Here is a 17,700-nt window from a genome sequence, read left to right as displayed (position 1 = left end):
AAACTGGTCATATAAAGAATCAAGAAAATCTTGCCGTGCATGGTGGTCGGTGCTTGTAATCCCAGGGGCTTGAGAGGCTGATGTAGGAGAATCTCAGGTTTGAGGCCAACCTGAGTAATTTAGGGAGATCCTATATCAAAAAAAAAAAAAAAAGGGGGGCTGCGGATGTGGTTCAGTGGTAGACCTGATCACGCGCTGGCAGCCACAGCCAAGCCCCAGGTTGCGCAACGGGATTGAAGACGGTCCCAGCCTCACCACAACAGTGGTGCCACTGGCAGCCACACACTCCCGCCCCTCGCCCGCCGGCCCCGCCCCTAGTGGGCGGGACCCTGCTAGCTTCTTAAAGCAGCGTGCAGGTGTGGGTGCGTCGGGAGGCTGGTGTAGCCCTGGCTCCACGACCTTCAGTCTGAGTTGCCCTCCGCTACCGCAGTCATGTCCCGAACGCTGTCGCAAGCCCGGCCTGCCACCGTGCTAGGCGCCATGGAGATGGGGCGCCGCATGGACGTGCCCACCAGCGCTGAGACTGTGCGTGTCTTCCTGGAGCGCGGGCACACGGAGATAGACACTGCCTTCGTGTACGGTGACGGCCAGTCCGAGAGCATCCTAGGCGGCTTGGGGCTCGGGCTGGGCGGCAGCGACTGCAGAGGTAACAGTCACCCCTGACCTCGCCCTGCACTGCGCAGAGCTCTCCCTTCCCAGCCAGCTTCGTCCTCTAGGCACCGACCTCCCCAGCCTGTCCCACAACAAGCTCCTCAAGCACTTCTAGCCTCTAACAATTGGAGGTCCTTTTCCCTTACTCCTTTCTTCCTCTTTCCCTTCTGGGAAGGTGGCCCAGGACCCTTCCCACAGCGTTGCCCCAGCCTTGGTCTAGCCTGGATCCACTGGACCAGTTCTTTTGGGGGCTGGAGACCATTGAAATCTGGTCTAGGCAGCCCCACCCATCTGGTCCCTCTCAAGGCCAGCCTCAGCAACTTAGCAAGAACCTGTCTCAGAAATTAAGTAGGACTTATAACTCAGTGGTAATCAACCCTGGGTACAATCCTTAGTACCAGGAATCAACCTGTCCTTATCCCTGGCATTCTGGAATGCTGCCCAGACTGACTTTGAACCTGGCAGAGGACTTCCTTATTTGCTCAGGTCAGCCTTTCTCTGGGTCCTAGAGGTAGCTCCTAGTAGCTGGCTGCAGCCACCTGCTATTGGGTTGCCAGTGCCTCCTGCTTCAGCAGGTGGCAGCCCTGGGAGTCCCTAAGAGGGCTGGTGCAACTCATCTCTTGGAAAAATAAGGGAGAAATCGACACTGGCTCACTCTAGGAGGCTCAGGTTTTAAAGGTGGCTGGGCAACCCTGAAGGGGCACCTCCCAGGAAGGAGCCATGGAAGAAATCTCCCACAGGGGAATGTTGACCTTAGAGAAAGGAAACAGTTTTGCCAGGGAGGGAGTAAGAGGGGAAAGAGCTTCCAGGCAGTGGGCAGGGGTATGCAAAGGTAATGAGATCTGGTGGTGCTGAGGGGGCTGGAGGAATCTATGAAGTGTCAGGGGAAGAGGTGTGTATGAGGCAGGTCCGATGCCATTTCAAGTGCTTGCGCACAGTGAGGCTTAGACAAGTTGGCTGTTGCTTTCTTTTTCTTGGTGTTTGTTTTGAGACGAGGTCTTCCTACTTCACCAAAACTGATCTCAAACTCCTGGGATCATGGGAATGATCCTCTAGTTTTTGAAGTGCTGGGACTATCAGTGTGTGCCACCCAACCAGGTGATTTGCTTTCTTCTTTTATTTCCCCTCCACATTTTTTATATTGGTGCATTATCACTGTACTTAATGATGGAATTTGTTGTTCCATATTTGATAATGCACGCCATGTCACAATGTGAAATTTCATGGTTGCTTTCTTCCTAATATCGCCCTTAGCTTCCTTCCACTCTGGCTTTTTCCTCTGTCCCCCTCCAATGGAGCCTTGCTCTTTGCTTCACAGTGTTAGACCAGGACGAAAGAAAAGACCACTGACTCCAATTAAAATCAAATCTTATTATTTCCTCTCCCACCCAAAACCTCGGGAACAAGACAGCAGCCGCAGTTTTCCTGCAGCCCAGCTTTATAGCCCAGACAGTTACACAAAGGGGGGTTACAGATAACAGAACTCTGACGAGCATAACACAAAGGCTAGTTTACCTTTTTGCTAGCCCCGACATCAGAATTTATGAAGGTCATTAGAGCCTCAGAGAGGGTTGTTATCTAGCCAGGGAAGGCCAAGATTTGTGAGGCGTCACTAAAGTTTCAGAAAGAGCTGCTATCTGGTCAGAGAGCCAGGCATGGGTGAGTTCAAGGCACGGGCAGGCATTCCAAGCTAGTTCAGAATTTGCAGGAATTTATAGTAAAGCCGAAATTAGCTTTGCATGGCCTTGTGGTGAGATGGCTCCAATTTTAAGAGAAAATCAGGCGGGGGTCTATCACACAGCATGATAGATCTGGAACAAAAGGAGATGTGAGTATTTCAATGCCACCCTCTTTCTAGAACCCCTGGCTGCCTCTCAGTGAGAACTCTGATCTTTTATTTCTGATTTTTTTTCCTTTTCTTTCCCAACACCTACTTCCCAGGGTTTGCTGGGCCAAAGTCCCAGATCTCAGATCTAAAGTTAAGTTGACATGAAGGAGGGAAAATGTGGTGGGATGCTAAAGTTCCAAATGCATACTTCTTTGGGGCTGGGGTTGTGGCTCAGTGGTAGAGTGCTTGCCTAGCATGCGTGAGGCACTGGGTTCGATTCTCAGCACCACATATAAATAAATAAAATAAAAGACCACTGACAACTAAAAAAATATTTTTAAAAAAATGCATACTTCTTTGAACTTGTTCTCTCCCGAGTCTCAAGGGCACTGGGGACTGCCCTCTGACCTGCCCAAGTGACTTTCCAAACTCGGAAAGCAAGAAGAGGACTCTCCTCTCACCCATCTGTCCAACTAACTCGGCTTCTCACAGGGGCAGGGAGAAAAGCGTGAACTCGCCTGGAGGCCCCTTGCTGGCCTGTGTTCTCGGGAGCAGTCTCCAGCTGACACTTGCCCTTTTTCTCCTGGGAGCCCCGAGTTCCAGTTGTGCCCTCCCTCTCTTCTCCCTGTCCCCACACCTGTGTTTCATCCATATTGCATTCAGGTCATCTTTCAAAACTATGACTTTGACCATGGAGTTCAGTCCCCTAAAGTCCCTGGATGCAGTTAGGGCTGGTTGGTGTCTGATCTGTGGCCCCTTCTATTGCCCCATGTATGCAACCAGAGACTGGTGCCCTGAGCTGTAACTAGCAAGCATGGCTCCCACACAGGACGTCCTTGCCCTGGGCTCTTGCCTGTGTCCCTGTGCTCTGGAGTGAGCCTCCCACTTTTCCTCAACTGGTGGCCTCTGACTTACCCTTGGAGATTCAAACTGTGGTTCTGGGGAAAACCTTCCTGAGTGCCTAGGTGGCTGCTCGCCTCTGCTCCAGGCTTCTCTAGTACCTTGTGAATACTCCTGTCTTCCTTTCTCCTGAGTGGCCCCTTAGACTCAGTCCTTGAGGGCAGGGAGCCCCTTCCTTTGCCAACCCCTGTGCCTTATAAATGATCACATAGTGAGGCCATCAGCAGCTCCAATTTTCAGCCAAGTCTGATCAATCGTCAGGATTTCCCTACAAGATATCATTTTTGCTGGGTGCACGGCACACGCCTGTAATCCCAGAGGCTCGGGAGGCGGAGGCAGGAGGATCACAAGTTCAAAGCCAGCCTCAGCAACAGTGAGGTGCTAAGCAAGGCAGTGAGACCCTGTCTCTAAATAAAATACAAAATTGGGCTGGGGAAGTGGCTCAGGGACCAAGTGCCCCTGACCAAGTGCCCCTGAGATCAATCCTCCATTCGGGGTCGGGGGGGGGGGGGAACAAAACATCTTTTTCACTCCCATTTTACAGTTGAGAGGATTGAGACTCAGAGAGATTAAGGAATTTAGTCAAGGCCACAAAGATGATGGCAGAGCTGGGATATGAACCCAGATCTGTCTCTTAATCATTATCCTGATGTTTGGGAAACTGGCTTGAGCTTCCATTTCTCTCCTCAAATAGTGAAAATCGCCACTAAGGCCATTCCATTGGGTGGAATGACACTGAAGCCTGACAGTCTACGGACCCAGCTGGAGACATCATTGAAGCGGCTGCAGTGTCCCCGAGTGGACCTCTTCTACCTGCACATGCCAGACCACGGCACCCCCGTGGAGGAGACGCTGCGTGCCTGCCACCAGCTGCACCAGGAGGTGAGGGTGGCCCCAAACTCTGGGCAGTCACTTCTGCTCCACTCCTCTTCTTGGCACTACCAGAAAAATAGGGCACCCAGAGCAGAGTGGGGGACACACCCGCCACCCCAGTGCCCCCTTCCTGGTCTCCTGGTTCTGACTGTGTTCTCGCCCCCCCCCCCAGGGCAAGTTCCTGGAGCTGGGCCTGTCCAACTATGCCGCCTGGGAGGTGGCCGAGATCTGTACCCTGTGCAAGAGCAACGGCTGGATCCTGCCGACCGTGTACCAGGTGAGGCTCCCTGGTGTGCCAGGGCTGCAGAGGCCTCGGGCTCCAGGGCTCTGCTGCTCCCAGGTTTCCCTGCCCCTCTGACTGGCCCCTGTGCCCTCTACCTATCAGCCACACCCCTGCTCAGAGCCTGTGGGAGGCTCCCAGGTGCCCTCAGGCCGAGCTCCCCAGCCTGGCCACTGGGCACGAGCTTGCTTCGTGCTTCAGTGCGCACCTTGACCCCTTCCTTCCATGCCCCGCTCCCTGGGAGAGGTGCTCAGGTCTCAGTTAAGTGGCTCTTCCTCTGGGAGCCCCTCCTCACAGTCCCAGGAGCCTGACATCTCAGGCTCCGTCCTCCTCCCCCTCAGACAGCAAGTGTTTGGGCACTGCTTGGTGCCCAGCGCTTGTCACGGAACTTACTCGAGTAGTAAGAGGACGTCATCAGAGTTAATTTCCCACGGGAATAAGTCCTCTCCACTGCTGTTTGTCAGCACAGGTCCTGATTGGCAGGGTCCTGGGACCATTAAGGTCTGAGCTGAGGGTTTTGTGGGTTACACCTGATGTCCCTTCCCTTAACACACCCACACTCTCCAACTGCCCCTTCTCCCTGCAGGGCATGTACAACGCCACCACCCGGCAGGTGGAAACAGAGCTCTTCCCCTGCCTCAGGCAATTTGGACTGAGATTCTATGCCTTCAACCCTTTGGCTGGTATGGGCTGCCCTGGGACAGGCCCTCTGGGGGGTAGTGGGCATTCCTGCCCTGTTTGTGCCTATTCCTGCCTATCTCAGATAGATGCCCAGCCCAGGCCCTGGGAAGTAGAGGGGGCTTTGACAGATGCTGGGCTGCACCCCTCATCCCTCCTGGGTCCCTCCTGCTCCTCAGTCCAGATCTGTGAGGGGTGTCAGCCCTGGGAGTGGCCTGGGCTGGAGTGTGATGCATGCTTCCACAGGGGGCCTGCTGACCGGCAAGTACAAGTACGAGGACAAGGACGGGAAACAGCCTCTGGGCCGCTTCTTCGGGCACACCTGGGCTGAGATCTACAGGGATCGGTGAGCTAGGTGGACGGTCAGGATGGGACGTGGGTGGGTTCCCTTAGTTTGAGACAGTGATCCCTGAGGCTGCTTTCCCGGGGCAGCCTCTTCCCCTGCTGCTCAGAACTAGGTCTCTGGGTTCCCAGGGGCTTTACGGAGCCCCTTCTCCCCCTTTGCGGTCCTCATGGCCTCTGGGAAGGGACCTGGGGCTGGGATGTGCATCCCTGGTTTCTTCCAGTCTGCACTGTTGTCTCTTCTCTGGGAAGAGCTCCTCCAGGTTCCATAGGAGGGGACAACTGTGGATGGACTTGGGGGAAATTGGGACTCGGTGCTGGCTGTGTCCCTTGGGGCACGCTGAGTCTTGTAAACTCTTGGCAGTAACACTGTCATCAGTGCCTCAAGTCAGTTGATTGGACAGCTGTTGGGGCCAGCCACTTTTTCCCTTCCTTTTCTTTTTAAAAAATATTTTATGGGCTGGGGATGTGGCTCAAGTGGTAGCGCGCTCGCCTGATATGCGTGCGGCCCAGGTTCGATCCTCAGCACCACATACCAACAAAGATGTTGTGTCTGCCGAGAACTAAAAAAAAAAATTTAAAAAAATTCTCTCTCTCTCTCTCTCCCCTCTCTCACTCTCTCTTTAAATTTTTTTTTAAAATTTCATTCATTTCTTCATTTGCACAAAAGATTGAACCCACAGTACTTAACCATTGAGCTATGCCCCCAACCTCTTTTATATATGTGGCTTTTATATATATAGTGGTGCTGGGGATTGAACCCAGGGCCTTGTGCATGTGAGACAAGGACTCTACCAACTGAGCTATATTTATACCCAGTCCTCATTTTATTTTTTTAAAAAATATTAATTTTTTTTAATTGTAGTAGGACACAATATCTTTATTTATTTTTTATGTGGGACTGAGGATGAATCCATGGCCTCACTTGTGCTAGGTTGTGCCTATCTAGGTTGTGTTTATCTATCGCTGAGCTACAACACTAGGCACCGCTCCCCACACTTTTACTTTTTGAGACAGGGTCTCATTAAGTTGCTGAGAGTCTCTTTATTTATTTATTTTTGGTACCAGGGATTGAACTCAGGGGCACTCGACCACTGAGCCACATCCCCAGCCCTTTTTCATTTTTGAGATAGGGTCTTAGAGTTGCTTAGCGCCTCACCATTGCTGAGGCTGACTTTGAACTCGTGATTCTCCTGTCTCGGCCTCCCAAACTGCTGGGATTACAGGTGTGTACCACGCCTGACTGCTGAGAGTCTCTTTAAATTGCTAAGGCTGGTCTCAATCCTTCTGACTCACTGAGATTATAGGCATGTGCCACTGGTACCATCTAGGGGTTCTGGGTTCTTTGTCTCTGTTCAGAAAAGAATTGAAGAACAGGACACACAGATAGGAAGCAAAGAAATAGGTTTATTTATTTTTTTTGGTTTAATCTTTATTTCATTTATTAATTTTTTATGTGGTGCCGGGGATTGAACCCAGTGCCTCTTGTGTGCTAGGCAAGCGCTCTACCACTAAGCCCCAACCCCAGCCCTGAAATAGGTTTATTGTAAAAGTGACAGAGATAGACTTCTCCAGAGAGAAGGGGCCCAGAGCTGGGAGTCTGGTGGGGGAGTTTTGACCTATGCTTTTTATGGTCTCTGGAATTTCCTCCTTTCCTTACCTCCTCCCCATTTACATGCTCCTCGCTGTCATCGATCGGTGCCCCCTGTCCATGCAAGAAGTTGACCTTATCAGAATACCCTCTTCTTGCCCCTTTATTCTGGTCCTGCCTGCGACCTCCTCACTTATCATCTTGCCCCGACTTCCTGTGCCTTTCTTTTTTTATTTTTAATTTTTTAGTTGTCAATGGATCTGTTATTTTATTTATTTATGAGAATCAAACCCAGTACCTCACCCATGCTAGGCAGCACTGTACCACTGAGCCATACCCCCAGCCCCCTATGCCCTTCTTCATCTCCCTTACCACCTGCAAATAGATCATACACAGAAATTAACCTTGGAGGGGCTGGGGATGTGGCTCAAGCGGTAGCGCGCTCGCCTGGCATGCGTGCGGTCCGGGTTCGATCCTCAGCACCACATACAAACAAAGATGTTGTGTCCGCTGAGAACTAAAAAATAAATATTAAAAAATTCTCTCTTGGGGCTGGGGATGTGGCTCAAGCGGTAGCGCGCTCGCCTGGCATGCGTGCGGCCCAGGTTCGATCCTCAGCACCACATACAAAGATGTTGTGTCCCCCCAAAAAAAACTAAAAAATAAATAAATAAATATTAAAAAAAAAAAATTCTCTCTTTAAAAAAAAAATTAACCTTGGAGGCTTGACTTGACTTGGAGGCAAATTGAGAAATAGTTCTCCAGCAGTACAAGGGGACGTGTCAATTTAATGAATTAAAGAACGGCAACAAGGTGTATACCTCAGATCACAAAGTTAATGCTAGATATTTGCTTTTCTTTTTCCCCCAAGGGAGGGGAAGGCAGAGCAAGTCAAGCAGTGTGCAGGAGACCCCAGTGCAAGTTTTGTGAAATGGCCAAGGACGAAGAGGCAGAGCATCTGATATTTGTGCTCACTTTGGGTACTTTGCTGATTTAAAGGCTTATCTGCACACCGCCACCCCCCCACCCCCCCCACCCCAGTTTCAGGTCCTTCCTGCTGTGTTTAGCAACCATGGCCCTGGTCTGTGCTTCTCAAGTTCCTTTTTGCTTGTGCCAGGGAGCAGGCCTCAGCTGTGGAGAATCAGGGCCTGATGGTCTTCTCTGGTGCACCCTCTCCTGTCCACAAGGCATGATCAGTTTGTCACCTCTTGTAGTCACTATATGGGACTGGCAGGGAATGTTTCCTTCCTTCACTGAGCAGATAATTGAGGGCCGGGAAGGGAGGTGGCTTAGTCAAGGCCACAGAAGCTGGACCTGGGCCCAGGACTTGTCATGGGTCCTTCCTGTGACCCAGGGCACACAGGTGTGGTGCTATAGGTACTTGAGCATCCCACTTTTGGGAGCTGTATTGTTACCGCCTGCTGGGCATGTTAAATGCCAGGATTCTTGCCCAGTGCATCCCCGGACTCAAAACGGGGCACCTGGAAATCTGCAAGCATTCTGAGGTTCAAAATTTAACACTTCTACTTGAGGATGCTGGTCTCAGTGTGTCTAGGACTGGGCCACCCTGGAATGATCCCAAGGTACTGACCCCTGTTCCACCCTCCCCACCTGCTCAGCTTCTGGAAGGAGGACCACTTCAAGGCCATTGCCCTGATGGAGAAGGCCCTGCAGGCCACCTATGGCACCAGCGCCCCCAGCATGACCTCGGCCGCCCTGAGATGGATGTACCACCACTCGCAGCTGCAGGTAACCAGCTGTCCCCGGGGCACAGCTTCTGCTTTTATATTAGGGGTGGGGGTGAGATAGGGAAGAGGGGAGGGGGCCTATACAATTATTCGGCTATTTCTGTGATTACTTTTTCTTCCTCTGAAATGGCTCAGTTCTTTTGGGTGGCCTTCCTGTTGTTCTAGAGCAGTTACTGAAGTACCAGCTTACCATTATTGGTCAGAAATGCTATTTCATTTGCCTCAGTTCCCACAGCTTCATGTGGTAGGGAGTAAGTATGGATTTGACTCTGAAGTCTGCATTTATGTTTTTAGTTTTGTGATTTTTTTCTTGGTCCTGGGGATTGAACCCAGGGTTCTGTACTACTGAGCTATATCCTGAGCCCCCCCCCCCTTTTTTTTTTTAACTTTTTGAGACAGGTCTTGTTAAGTTGTTGAGGCTGGGGCTCTCCCTGACTTGGCCTCCCCAGTGGTAGGATTACAGGCTACCATACCCAGTTCCATTATTTTAACCATTAGCAATTATTGCCTCTCTGCCTGCCCATCCTGGATAGACCCCAGCTCTACACCTGTGGCTGGGGGACCTCCCTCTCTCCCTGCTGCCCCAGTCTTCCTGACTGGTTTCTCCAGGGTGGGCATTCTAGGGAAATGGCTCGCCTTTAGCGAGCTTCTGTTAAGCCCCAGACCTGGGGCTGGGGATATGGCTCAAGTGGTTGCACGTTTGCCTATCATGCGTGAGGCACTGGGTTCTATTCTCAGCACCACATAAAAATAAAGATATTATGTCCACCTAAAACTAAAAAATAAATATTAAAAAAAAGAACCATACCTGGAGCAAAGTACTTCGTGAAATATGTAATTGCTACAGCCACCCTCCAAAGTAAAGGCAGTTGGAAATAGAAAGTGACCAGCCCTACCCCGCTGCTGAGGCTCTCTACTGATGAGACATGGAGGGATGGCTCTATGAGCCACATGGCTGCGACTATTTGGGGGCAACAGAAATTCTTGCCAGAATAATGAAAGACTTAAATAACAGATCCCAAATCTTGGCAGGGGCAGGGCAGGGAGGGACAGAGAAGCATGCTGAAGTCTGGCTTTCTCCCCTTATAGGGCGCCCATGGGGATGCGGTCATCCTGGGCATGACCAGCCTGGAGCAGCTGGAGCAGAACTTGGCTGCAGCTGAAGAAGGGCCCTTGGAGCCAGCTGTTGTAGATGCCTTTGATCAAGCCTGGCACCTGGTTGCTCACGAGTGTCCCAAATACTTCCGCTAGGCCTGAACCCGACTTCGGGTGCAGAGCACTGCCTGTCCTCCTTTTGCTACCCTGGCTAGTTTTAGCCTTTAGTTGATTTGGCCCTTCTCTCCCTCCTCACCACAGTTTGCAGATCATTTTTCTTCTGTTTTCTCCCAGATGCCTTCACAATGCGGGGCCACATGAGCTCGGCCCCAGCATCTCCTGTTGAATAAAGTTGGCACTTGGCCTGGCTGAAGCCTAGGCCTGAGGTGAACCTGGTGAATATTTCCTCTGCTGCCAAAGGCTGCTTTCTGCTGTTCTGGGGGAGGAGCATGAGTTGAAGTCTTCAAGCAGCAGGGTCTCCCAGCCCCCACCTCTTGAATCTAGCTTGCCCTCTCAACATCGGGGCTGCAAGTGGCCTCACTCTTATGTGCCTGATGGATAGAAGGCTACGTATGATGCTGATAGGGCGCGAGGGGGAGGAAGGCCGCTGCTTTTCCTATCAACAGGGAGGTTTTCACCCAGCAAAGGAACAGACCATTCAGCAGCAGTGGACACCAGTGGGGTGCTCTATCCAACCTGATCCCAAACTACCTTCTTGGGAACAGTATCAGATCCCACAGATTAAGGGTGCAGTCGCCCCCAACGCTTCAGATGACATTGCAAATTCCATGTTGCTTTACCTGTGCTTCTGACCCACTGGCTACAACCAGGGTTCCTCAGGTTAATCTGCTTAAGCAACTCACAGAATTCACTGCTTATGGTTCTTTGTTTACAGTTTTATTATGAAAGATATTACAAAGGAAACAGGTAAAGAGATGTGTAGGGTGAGGAACGTGGGGGTGGGCAATGTAGTTTCCAGCCCTCTCTGGGTGTGCTGTCCTCTGCTCTCTGGGGAACTGCTGGGTCCATATACCCAGATGCTCTCTGAATGTCAGTCTTTTTTTTAAGTACTAGGGAGTGAACTCTGGGGTACTCCACCAAGTTACCTCCTCAGTTCTTTTTAGTTTTACGTCTTGAGATGGAATCTTGCTAAACTGAGGCCAGGCTGGCCTCAATCTTGCAATTCTTCTGCCTTAGACTTTGTGATTACAGGTGTGTGGACACTGCACCTGGGTTTTTGGTGGTACTGGTACTGACCCTATGCTGGGCAAGCACTCCACTCTGAACTACATCCCCAGCCCTTTATTAACGATTTTTCAAATAGGGTTTCACTAAGTGCCCAGGATGGTTTCAAATCTACCTGTCCTGCTTTAGACTCCTGAGAAGCTGGAATCGATGGGGTACCCCATCAAGCCCCCTGTGTGTTTCTGCGGAGGCTTCCTTGCACAGGCATGCTTACCAACAGACTGGGTGGGGAATCCCAGCACGGTTGTCTGTTCAGCTTTGTCTTGGCCTCTTGGTGCCGCTTTCCTCTCTTGAGGAGATGGGGCAGGATTCCTCTGGAATGGGGGTCTTAAGACTTACTATTCCAACAGGTAGGTCAGAGAATTTATTTCTTGGTGATGCTGGGAACCAAGACCATTCTAAGACCTCAAGCATGCTGTGCTAGACAAGCACTTACCATTGACCCAGACGCTCAGGCCCCACAGAATACCTTTATGGCCAGGTAAAGGCAGAGGAAAATTAAAGGGGATTAAACGCCATGAAGAGTAGACGTAAACCAAAGAATAGATAGATGTTGCCTGAAACAGAAGCTCTCTCCTCTGATGCTTTTACTGAATCTCTGTATATGAAGCGATATGGACAAAGACCTACCACGGTAGCCACCCAGAGCAGAACCTCCAGAGTGCTGCAAGACCCGAACGCTTGCTCTCACCCCCAGCAGAGGCTTCACTCTCATCCTAGAGCCCTGGCTTCTTGGCAGCCACCAGCAGGCCCTGGTTTAGGGAGCGTGTAAGCAGGGCTGCAAAGGGACACCAGGGGCCTGGGCCTGGTTTTCTTCAGCAAGTCTATTCCAAGCAAAGGGCATCAAGGCTGGAAAGGAGGACAAAGCCTAGTTCTAGGGTCTGCTCTTGGCTGTCCCCAGAACTGCAAAGCTGCACTGCCACTGTGGCCCGACAGGAGCCAAAGCTGTACTGGCCATCTAGGTCACCAGACTGGGTGGTACTGGACCCAAACAGAGCACATACCCAAAGGCCTTTTTTCTAAGAAAAGTCTCCTGCTATCTACAGGGTGGCACCCCATAGACCAAGTTTTATTCTTTATGGAACAGTCAGTTCCCGTCACCCACACTTGGCTTCATCAACAGCAAATAACTGCTTCCTCCAGAGGGGCAGTAGCAATTCTGCATGGTGTGATGGAGACTCAGAACGTGCTAGAAGGTCTTTGGTCCTGAGTCCCCAAGTCAATCATCTTCGTCGTCCTCTGATTCCTCTGAGGATTCAGATGCGCTTTCTGGCAAGTCATCTCCCATCTGCTGGAATCTTCCAGACTGTGCATCCCACATGTATTTGACGGTCACCTTGAATTCAGCCATCTCATACCCAAAAAGCTTCTGCAAAGGGAAGTAAGAGTGAGGAGAAGAGTATGACCCCAGGCACTTGCAGCGGGTGACAGATGGCATCCCTCCTACCAGAGCCCTTGTGTCCAAACTCACCAGGACGCGGGCCTGCTCCGGGGTCAGCACATCACCTTCCTTGCACACCTCGTAGTCAGACAGCAGGGTCACCACGCCTGCAGGAGGGTGGCCACGTTACTCCTGCACAGAGGCCTGCATGACACTTTCTGCCACTGCAGCAGGAGCTAAGCATGTGGTGAGAGCTCATCGTCCCCATGGCTCACACTCAGTGGGACGGTGGCTGCCTCCTCAAAGTTCCTTAAGTGCTGTACTCTAGTTTTAACTCATTGTCCACTCCAACTAGGAGAGGGGCACTCGACTCCATTTTCACATGAGAAAACAGAGGCTTGCCCGGCCAGGAAGGGGAGAGCCTGTGTGCGCGTGCTCCTGGGCTCTGGGCCGTGGCCTCTCAGCTCTAGGGACTGTCCGTACCTCTCTTGAGGGCAGTGGGCAGGCCCAGCTGCCTCAGCTGTGGCTCCATGGAGTGGGGGAACTGCTCCAGGGGCCCTGGATCCAGGCTCACGGTGAAAGTTGCTTTGTTGCCAGCTCGGGCAAAGTCCATTTCTGTGTATTTTGTGAACCACCTTGGGGAAAAGAGAAGTAAGAGGTGGGGGGAGGTTCCAGACTGGGCCCCCAGCCAGCTGAGGTCAGGTCCTCCCAGCTAGTGTGCTGGGGCCCTGTAGCCAGGCTGGTCACCATGCTGGAGAGAACAAAGACGCCTCTGGTCACAGGCCCCCCGTCTCAGTAAGAGGCTTCCAGAAGCCAGCTCCGACTTGATGCCCTTGGGATCCTCCTACCTTCCCTCCCTCTGTTCCTCACCAGCACTTACTCATTCACCTCCTCCTTTGTGCGGTTGGTAAAAAGAAGACCAACTTCACCCCTCAACTTCTTGCTGACCTGCAAACCAAAAGTGAGCCCTGATTCTCTACTGGGGGGTGGTCTTGTGCCCCAGGGGACACCTGATAATGTTTGAAGACACAGACACACACACCCCCACACCCCTTCTCACGTCTCAAGGTGAAGGGAGAACCCAAAGCTGTTAAGACATGCCAGGTGTGTCACGTGGGAGCAGCTGGAGAGAAGGCAGCTTAGCCTCAGCCCCTCCCTGTGAGGGTCAGTGATTTACCTGGTGCAGGTTGTCTTTGTATTCATCAGACGGGCTTCGGCCCAAGGCCACCATCATCACCTTGTTTTTGCCAAAGAACATCCTACCAAGAAAAAGAGGAGGCTGTGAAGGAGGGCCCTGCCTCTCCATTAAATTCTCTAATTCACAGGAGCCCAGGCCCAAGTACGCCAGGAGGCATGGCTAGAGGCGCCTAGGTCTCCACACGGCCCATCATGCTGCTGCCAGCCCAGGGTTCCTTCATTGTCTTCCTACACAGGAACCAACACTGGCGACATCCTTCCACAGGCCCACCCTGAGCGCCACAGAATGATCCCTCCTCATCTGGATATGGGCAGAGGCACATCTAGCAGTCTCCACCAGCGCTGGTACAGCACGACCAACCCCACAGCTGTTTTTTTTTTTTAATTTTTAAAAAAATTGTTGATGGACCTTTTTTTATTTTTATGTGGTGCTGAGAATCTAACCCAGTGCCTCATACATACTAGGCAGGTGCTCTACCACTGAGCCACCACCCCAGCCCCTCATAGCTGGTTCTTGAGCAGTGTGGCACCTTTGCCACTCCAAGGAGTCCATTTCCCTCTGCCCACTCACCGGCTGTGTTTCCAGGCATTCCTGATGTCCTTCAGCTTGCTGTTCCTCATGTTGGCCACAGAGAAAATGAATAGGTACTTGTATGTGTCCACACATTTCCGAAGCTGTGGGACAATTCATGAAGCTCTGGAGTTCAAGGGGCAGCATGGGTAGGGCAACTGTAGCCTCAGATGGGAGAGAACCTGCTCTAGCCTTTTTTTTGGACTGAACCCCGGGGGGCTTAACCACTGAACAACACCCCCAGCCCCTTTTTATATTTTATTTAAGCCTTGTTACCTTTCGGGGAGGCAACTTATCTAGACTGCTCTACCTATGATCCAAGCCAAAGCCATCAGGAGGTGGAATTCCATTCTCATTCTCTCTCTCTCTTTGGTACTGGGGATTGAATCAGGGGTACTCCTAACCACTGAGTCACATCTCCAGCCCTTTTTATATTTTATTTTGAGATAGAGTCTTGCTAAGTTTCTTATGGCCTCACTAAATTGCTGAGGCTGGCTTTGAACTCACAATCCTCCTGCCTCAGCCTCCTAAGCTGCTGGGATTACAGGTGTGTGCTACCATGCCCAGCAAAGTATTCCATATTTCTTTTGGTACCAGGGATTGAACTCAGGGGCACTTGATCACTGAGTCACATCCCCAGTCCTATTGGGTATTTTATTTAGAGACAAAGTCTCACTGAGTTGCTTAAAACACCTTAGTTTTACTGGGGCTGGCTTTGAATTCCTGATCCTCAAACTTCAGTCTCCCAAGGTGTTGGGATTACAAATGTGAGCCACCTTGCCAGGCATAGAATTCCATTCTTAAGGAATGAAATCTCTGTTTAGCAGGAGACGGAGTGCTCTCAACCTACTGTAGCCCAGGACTGGCAGGTCAGAAGTAGTGCAGATAGGTGGGTGCAGTCATCTGTACCTGGTAACTAGCTAGTCTTTTGACTTTGGGTAGGCAAACAAACCTGGCGAAGCTTCAGTTACCCCAACAACAAAACAGCAATAACATAATTTAGAATCTGTATTACAGGAATGCTAGGAGGGAAAGATTTATGCTGAGACAGTCAGCACAGTGCTAGGCACAAAGGAGGAGCTCAAGCAAAGCTGGAGATCCCCATGATGGGAGTTTTTATTGGTATTACTGCTGCTAAAGGAAAAAAAGCTCAATCAGCAGTTTTATTTTCCTTAAAAAACAAAACAAAACAAAAAAACACCTCCCTACAGTAAGCTCCCCTAGCAAACAGTCCTATCCCTACCTTTATAAACCAAACACAAGCACTAAAAGAAGAAAAAGAACGACCTCTTACCTCTTCTATCAAGTTCTGTTTCAGTTCCAACCCTTTCTTGGTGGTTTTGGTTAAGGAAACTAATAAATACAAAGAAGAAAAAAGAATGGTAAGAGATGAGTCTGGATGTCTTGGAGACTTATTTTCTAGCATGCAAGGCCATTCCCAGGCTCTGTGGAGTGACCACTCTCTAGCGTTCCTGGGCCTGGTGATTCCTAGGCACATCTTCTGTGAGTTATACAAACTAACCACAGCAGTAGGGGCCCAGGCTTGTTCTTGCTGTTGGAGTGCCCCTCCTCTCCTGCTGGTTGAGGTAGATTCCTTTCTGCTCTTGGCCATGGTGCACAGAGGCCATCAATGGTTGGCCTCAGAATGCTAAATCTGGGGACTGTATATCTCCTATTGCATACATGCACTTAGAATGTAGCACTGCCTTTTAAGGAAGGGACAAGTACCTCCACTGTATAAATAACTGGGGCTCAATTTCCTCCCTGTCCAGGAGAATTTGGGTTTGGCCAGATCTGAACAGGGATCACCCCACAGAATCAAATTATTCCACAAACACCAAAAGCACCATTTGCAAAGCCTTGAGTGCTCCTGACAAGCGGCCTGGTCCCCTCTATTCATCCTGCCTGGTATGCCCAGTCCTTAAAAGGTGCACAGAGAAAAGGCACTCAATACCAGTCACTGGCAAGTGCAGCAAAGGAGGGCAAACGAAATACAACTGGCCACGTCCGAACACCTCCACTGCTGCGACTTTGGTCCAACACAGCATTAATGCTGGCCTTGCTGCTTTCATCCTTGCCCTCTGACCCCATCTTCCAGTGCTATTCTCAAGAAGGCAACTAGAGTGATCCTTTAAAAGCCAAGTTAAACCATGCTATTCCTCCCCTCAAGCTCCAGGATGTCCACCCATTTCACCTGCGTGTGAAAGCCAATTCCTTACAAAGGTCTATGAAGCCCTTCCCCAACTCTATTTTGCCCACTCTGCTCCAGCCACACTGGCCTATTGTCCCACAACGTGTCAACCATGCACCCACTTTAAGCCCTTTGCACCTCCCGCTCCCTTCACTTGGAATACACTTCTCCCAGATATCTCCACTGGCTGCTTGCTTCCTTTCCTCAGACTTCTGCTCATTTGTCACCTCATCACTTTCCTGAGGGCATTATACAAAATAATGTCACCTCTGCCTTCTCTTTACCCTACTCTTACTCATCACCACCTGACAAACACTCAATTGGGGGGCGGGGGATATATTTATTTCCCGACGAGGCCCTTCCTGTAACTGCAGTATTTTCCCACACCTACAGTGCCAGGCCCCCATACATTTGTTTGAACGTGCCAGAGGTCCGCGGCGAGGCGCACCGCAGCGTAGTAAAGGTGGTCGGGAATGCTCTCAGAAGGTGCCCGTAAACTGACAACCAAGAGGGACAGCCCCATGAAAAAAAAGAAGCACAAGTATACCAAGAAGAGACTGCGAAGCGCCAGACGTGGCAAAAAGCCTGTGCTGAAAGGGAAAGGAAACCGGGGTGGCAGGGGCCCAGAGAACGAAGGGACACGGGAAGGGGCTGAGGGGGGAAACGTGGGCCAAATCGTCCTCCGGCACAGCCCAGGTGTTTGGGATCTGCCTTTTCGCCCAGGAGAGCTGCGAGAGCACTGGAGGCCATGCAAAGTCTCCGATCCCTGGACCCGTCCAGGCTCCAGCTCCCTCCCGTGACTCCGCCGCCCCAATCCTCCACCTGCGGATGCTCCAGCGTCCCTCTTCGTGTCCCCGCCCTCCAGAGCCTCCCCCCAGATCCTGATGCCCCCTTCGCCCACCTTTCTTGTCACGCTTGGATTTTGGCATCTCGCTGAAGCCACGTGCGGCACTCGGCGATGTGGGCCAACAGAATGCGGGGCGGGGGCCTCTGAGACGGCCCTCGGGGGCGGCCCTCGCGTGTGCCTGACCCAATCGGCTCTGCGACTCGCCTCTTCCTCTGGCGCTTGCAGAGCGACTTCCCGGAAGTCCCGGAGGCCTCCTAGTCCCGAGCACACTCCAGGGCTTCA

General features: G+C 51.4%; 2 protein-coding genes across 3 annotated transcripts; one reads left to right on the top strand and one right to left on the bottom strand.

Moving 5' to 3' along the window:
• The first annotated feature begins 347 nt into the window (after positions 1-347).
• On the top strand, positions 348-10,377 carry LOC101973766 (aldo-keto reductase family 7 member A3). Its single transcript, XM_005317526.5, has 7 exons — positions 348-646; positions 4,074-4,261; positions 4,425-4,529; positions 5,119-5,215; positions 5,457-5,556; positions 8,763-8,892; positions 9,981-10,377. The coding sequence occupies exons 1-7, from the start codon at positions 433-435 to the stop codon at positions 10,140-10,142; spliced, it is 996 nt and encodes a 331-aa protein (XP_005317583.1). The 5' UTR covers positions 348-432; the 3' UTR covers positions 10,143-10,377.
• A 484-nt stretch (positions 10,378-10,861) lies between these two features.
• Positions 10,862-17,665, bottom strand: Mrto4 (MRT4 homolog, ribosome maturation factor). 2 transcript variants are annotated; one of them, XM_005317525.5, is made up of 8 exons: positions 17,473-17,665; positions 15,675-15,733; positions 14,381-14,484; positions 13,790-13,871; positions 13,493-13,560; positions 13,096-13,247; positions 12,703-12,779; positions 10,862-12,600 (listed from the first exon to the last, which is right to left on the bottom strand). In XM_005317525.5, the coding sequence occupies exons 1-8, from the start codon at positions 17,498-17,500 to the stop codon at positions 12,451-12,453; spliced, it is 720 nt and encodes a 239-aa protein (XP_005317582.1). In that variant the 5' UTR covers positions 17,501-17,665; the 3' UTR covers positions 10,862-12,450. The 2 variants fall into 2 exon arrangements, with proteins under 2 accessions (XP_005317582.1, XP_013220511.1); XM_013365057.4 differs by lacking the exon at positions 17,473-17,665 and having other exon boundaries at positions 14,381-14,506.
• Between the last annotated feature and the right edge of the window lie 35 nt (positions 17,666-17,700).

This window comes from Ictidomys tridecemlineatus, chromosome 11, assembly GCF_052094955.1.
Source record: "Ictidomys tridecemlineatus isolate mIctTri1 chromosome 11, mIctTri1.hap1, whole genome shotgun sequence".
NCBI lineage: Eukaryota > Metazoa > Chordata > Mammalia > Rodentia > Sciuridae > Ictidomys > Ictidomys tridecemlineatus.
The sequence above is the reverse complement of the archived record's forward strand: the minus strand, read 5'-3'. Positions and strand labels throughout refer to the sequence as shown.

Bases quoted from the DNA above. Each gene is read 5' to 3' on its own strand.
- LOC101973766 (XM_005317526.5), top strand. From the start codon at position 433: ATGTCCCGAACGCTGTCGCAAGCCCGGCCTGCCACCGTGCTAGGCGCC. The intron at 4,262-4,424 runs GTGAGGGTGGCC...CCCCCCCCCCAG, and splicing joins GCCACCAGCTGCACCAGGAG to GGCAAGTTCCTGGAGCTGGG. The intron at 5,216-5,456 runs GTATGGGCTGCC...ATGCTTCCACAG, and splicing joins TGCCTTCAACCCTTTGGCTG to GGGGCCTGCTGACCGGCAAG.
- Mrto4 (XM_005317525.5), bottom strand. From the start codon at position 17,500: ATGCCAAAATCCAAGCGTGACAAGAAAG. The intron at 12,780-13,095 runs GTACGGACAGTC...ACCCTCCTGCAG, and splicing joins GCCCACTGCCCTCAAGAGAG to GCGTGGTGACCCTGCTGTCT. The intron at 12,601-12,702 runs GTGAGTTTGGAC...TTCCCTTTGCAG, and splicing joins CGGAGCAGGCCCGCGTCCTG to AAGCTTTTTGGGTATGAGAT.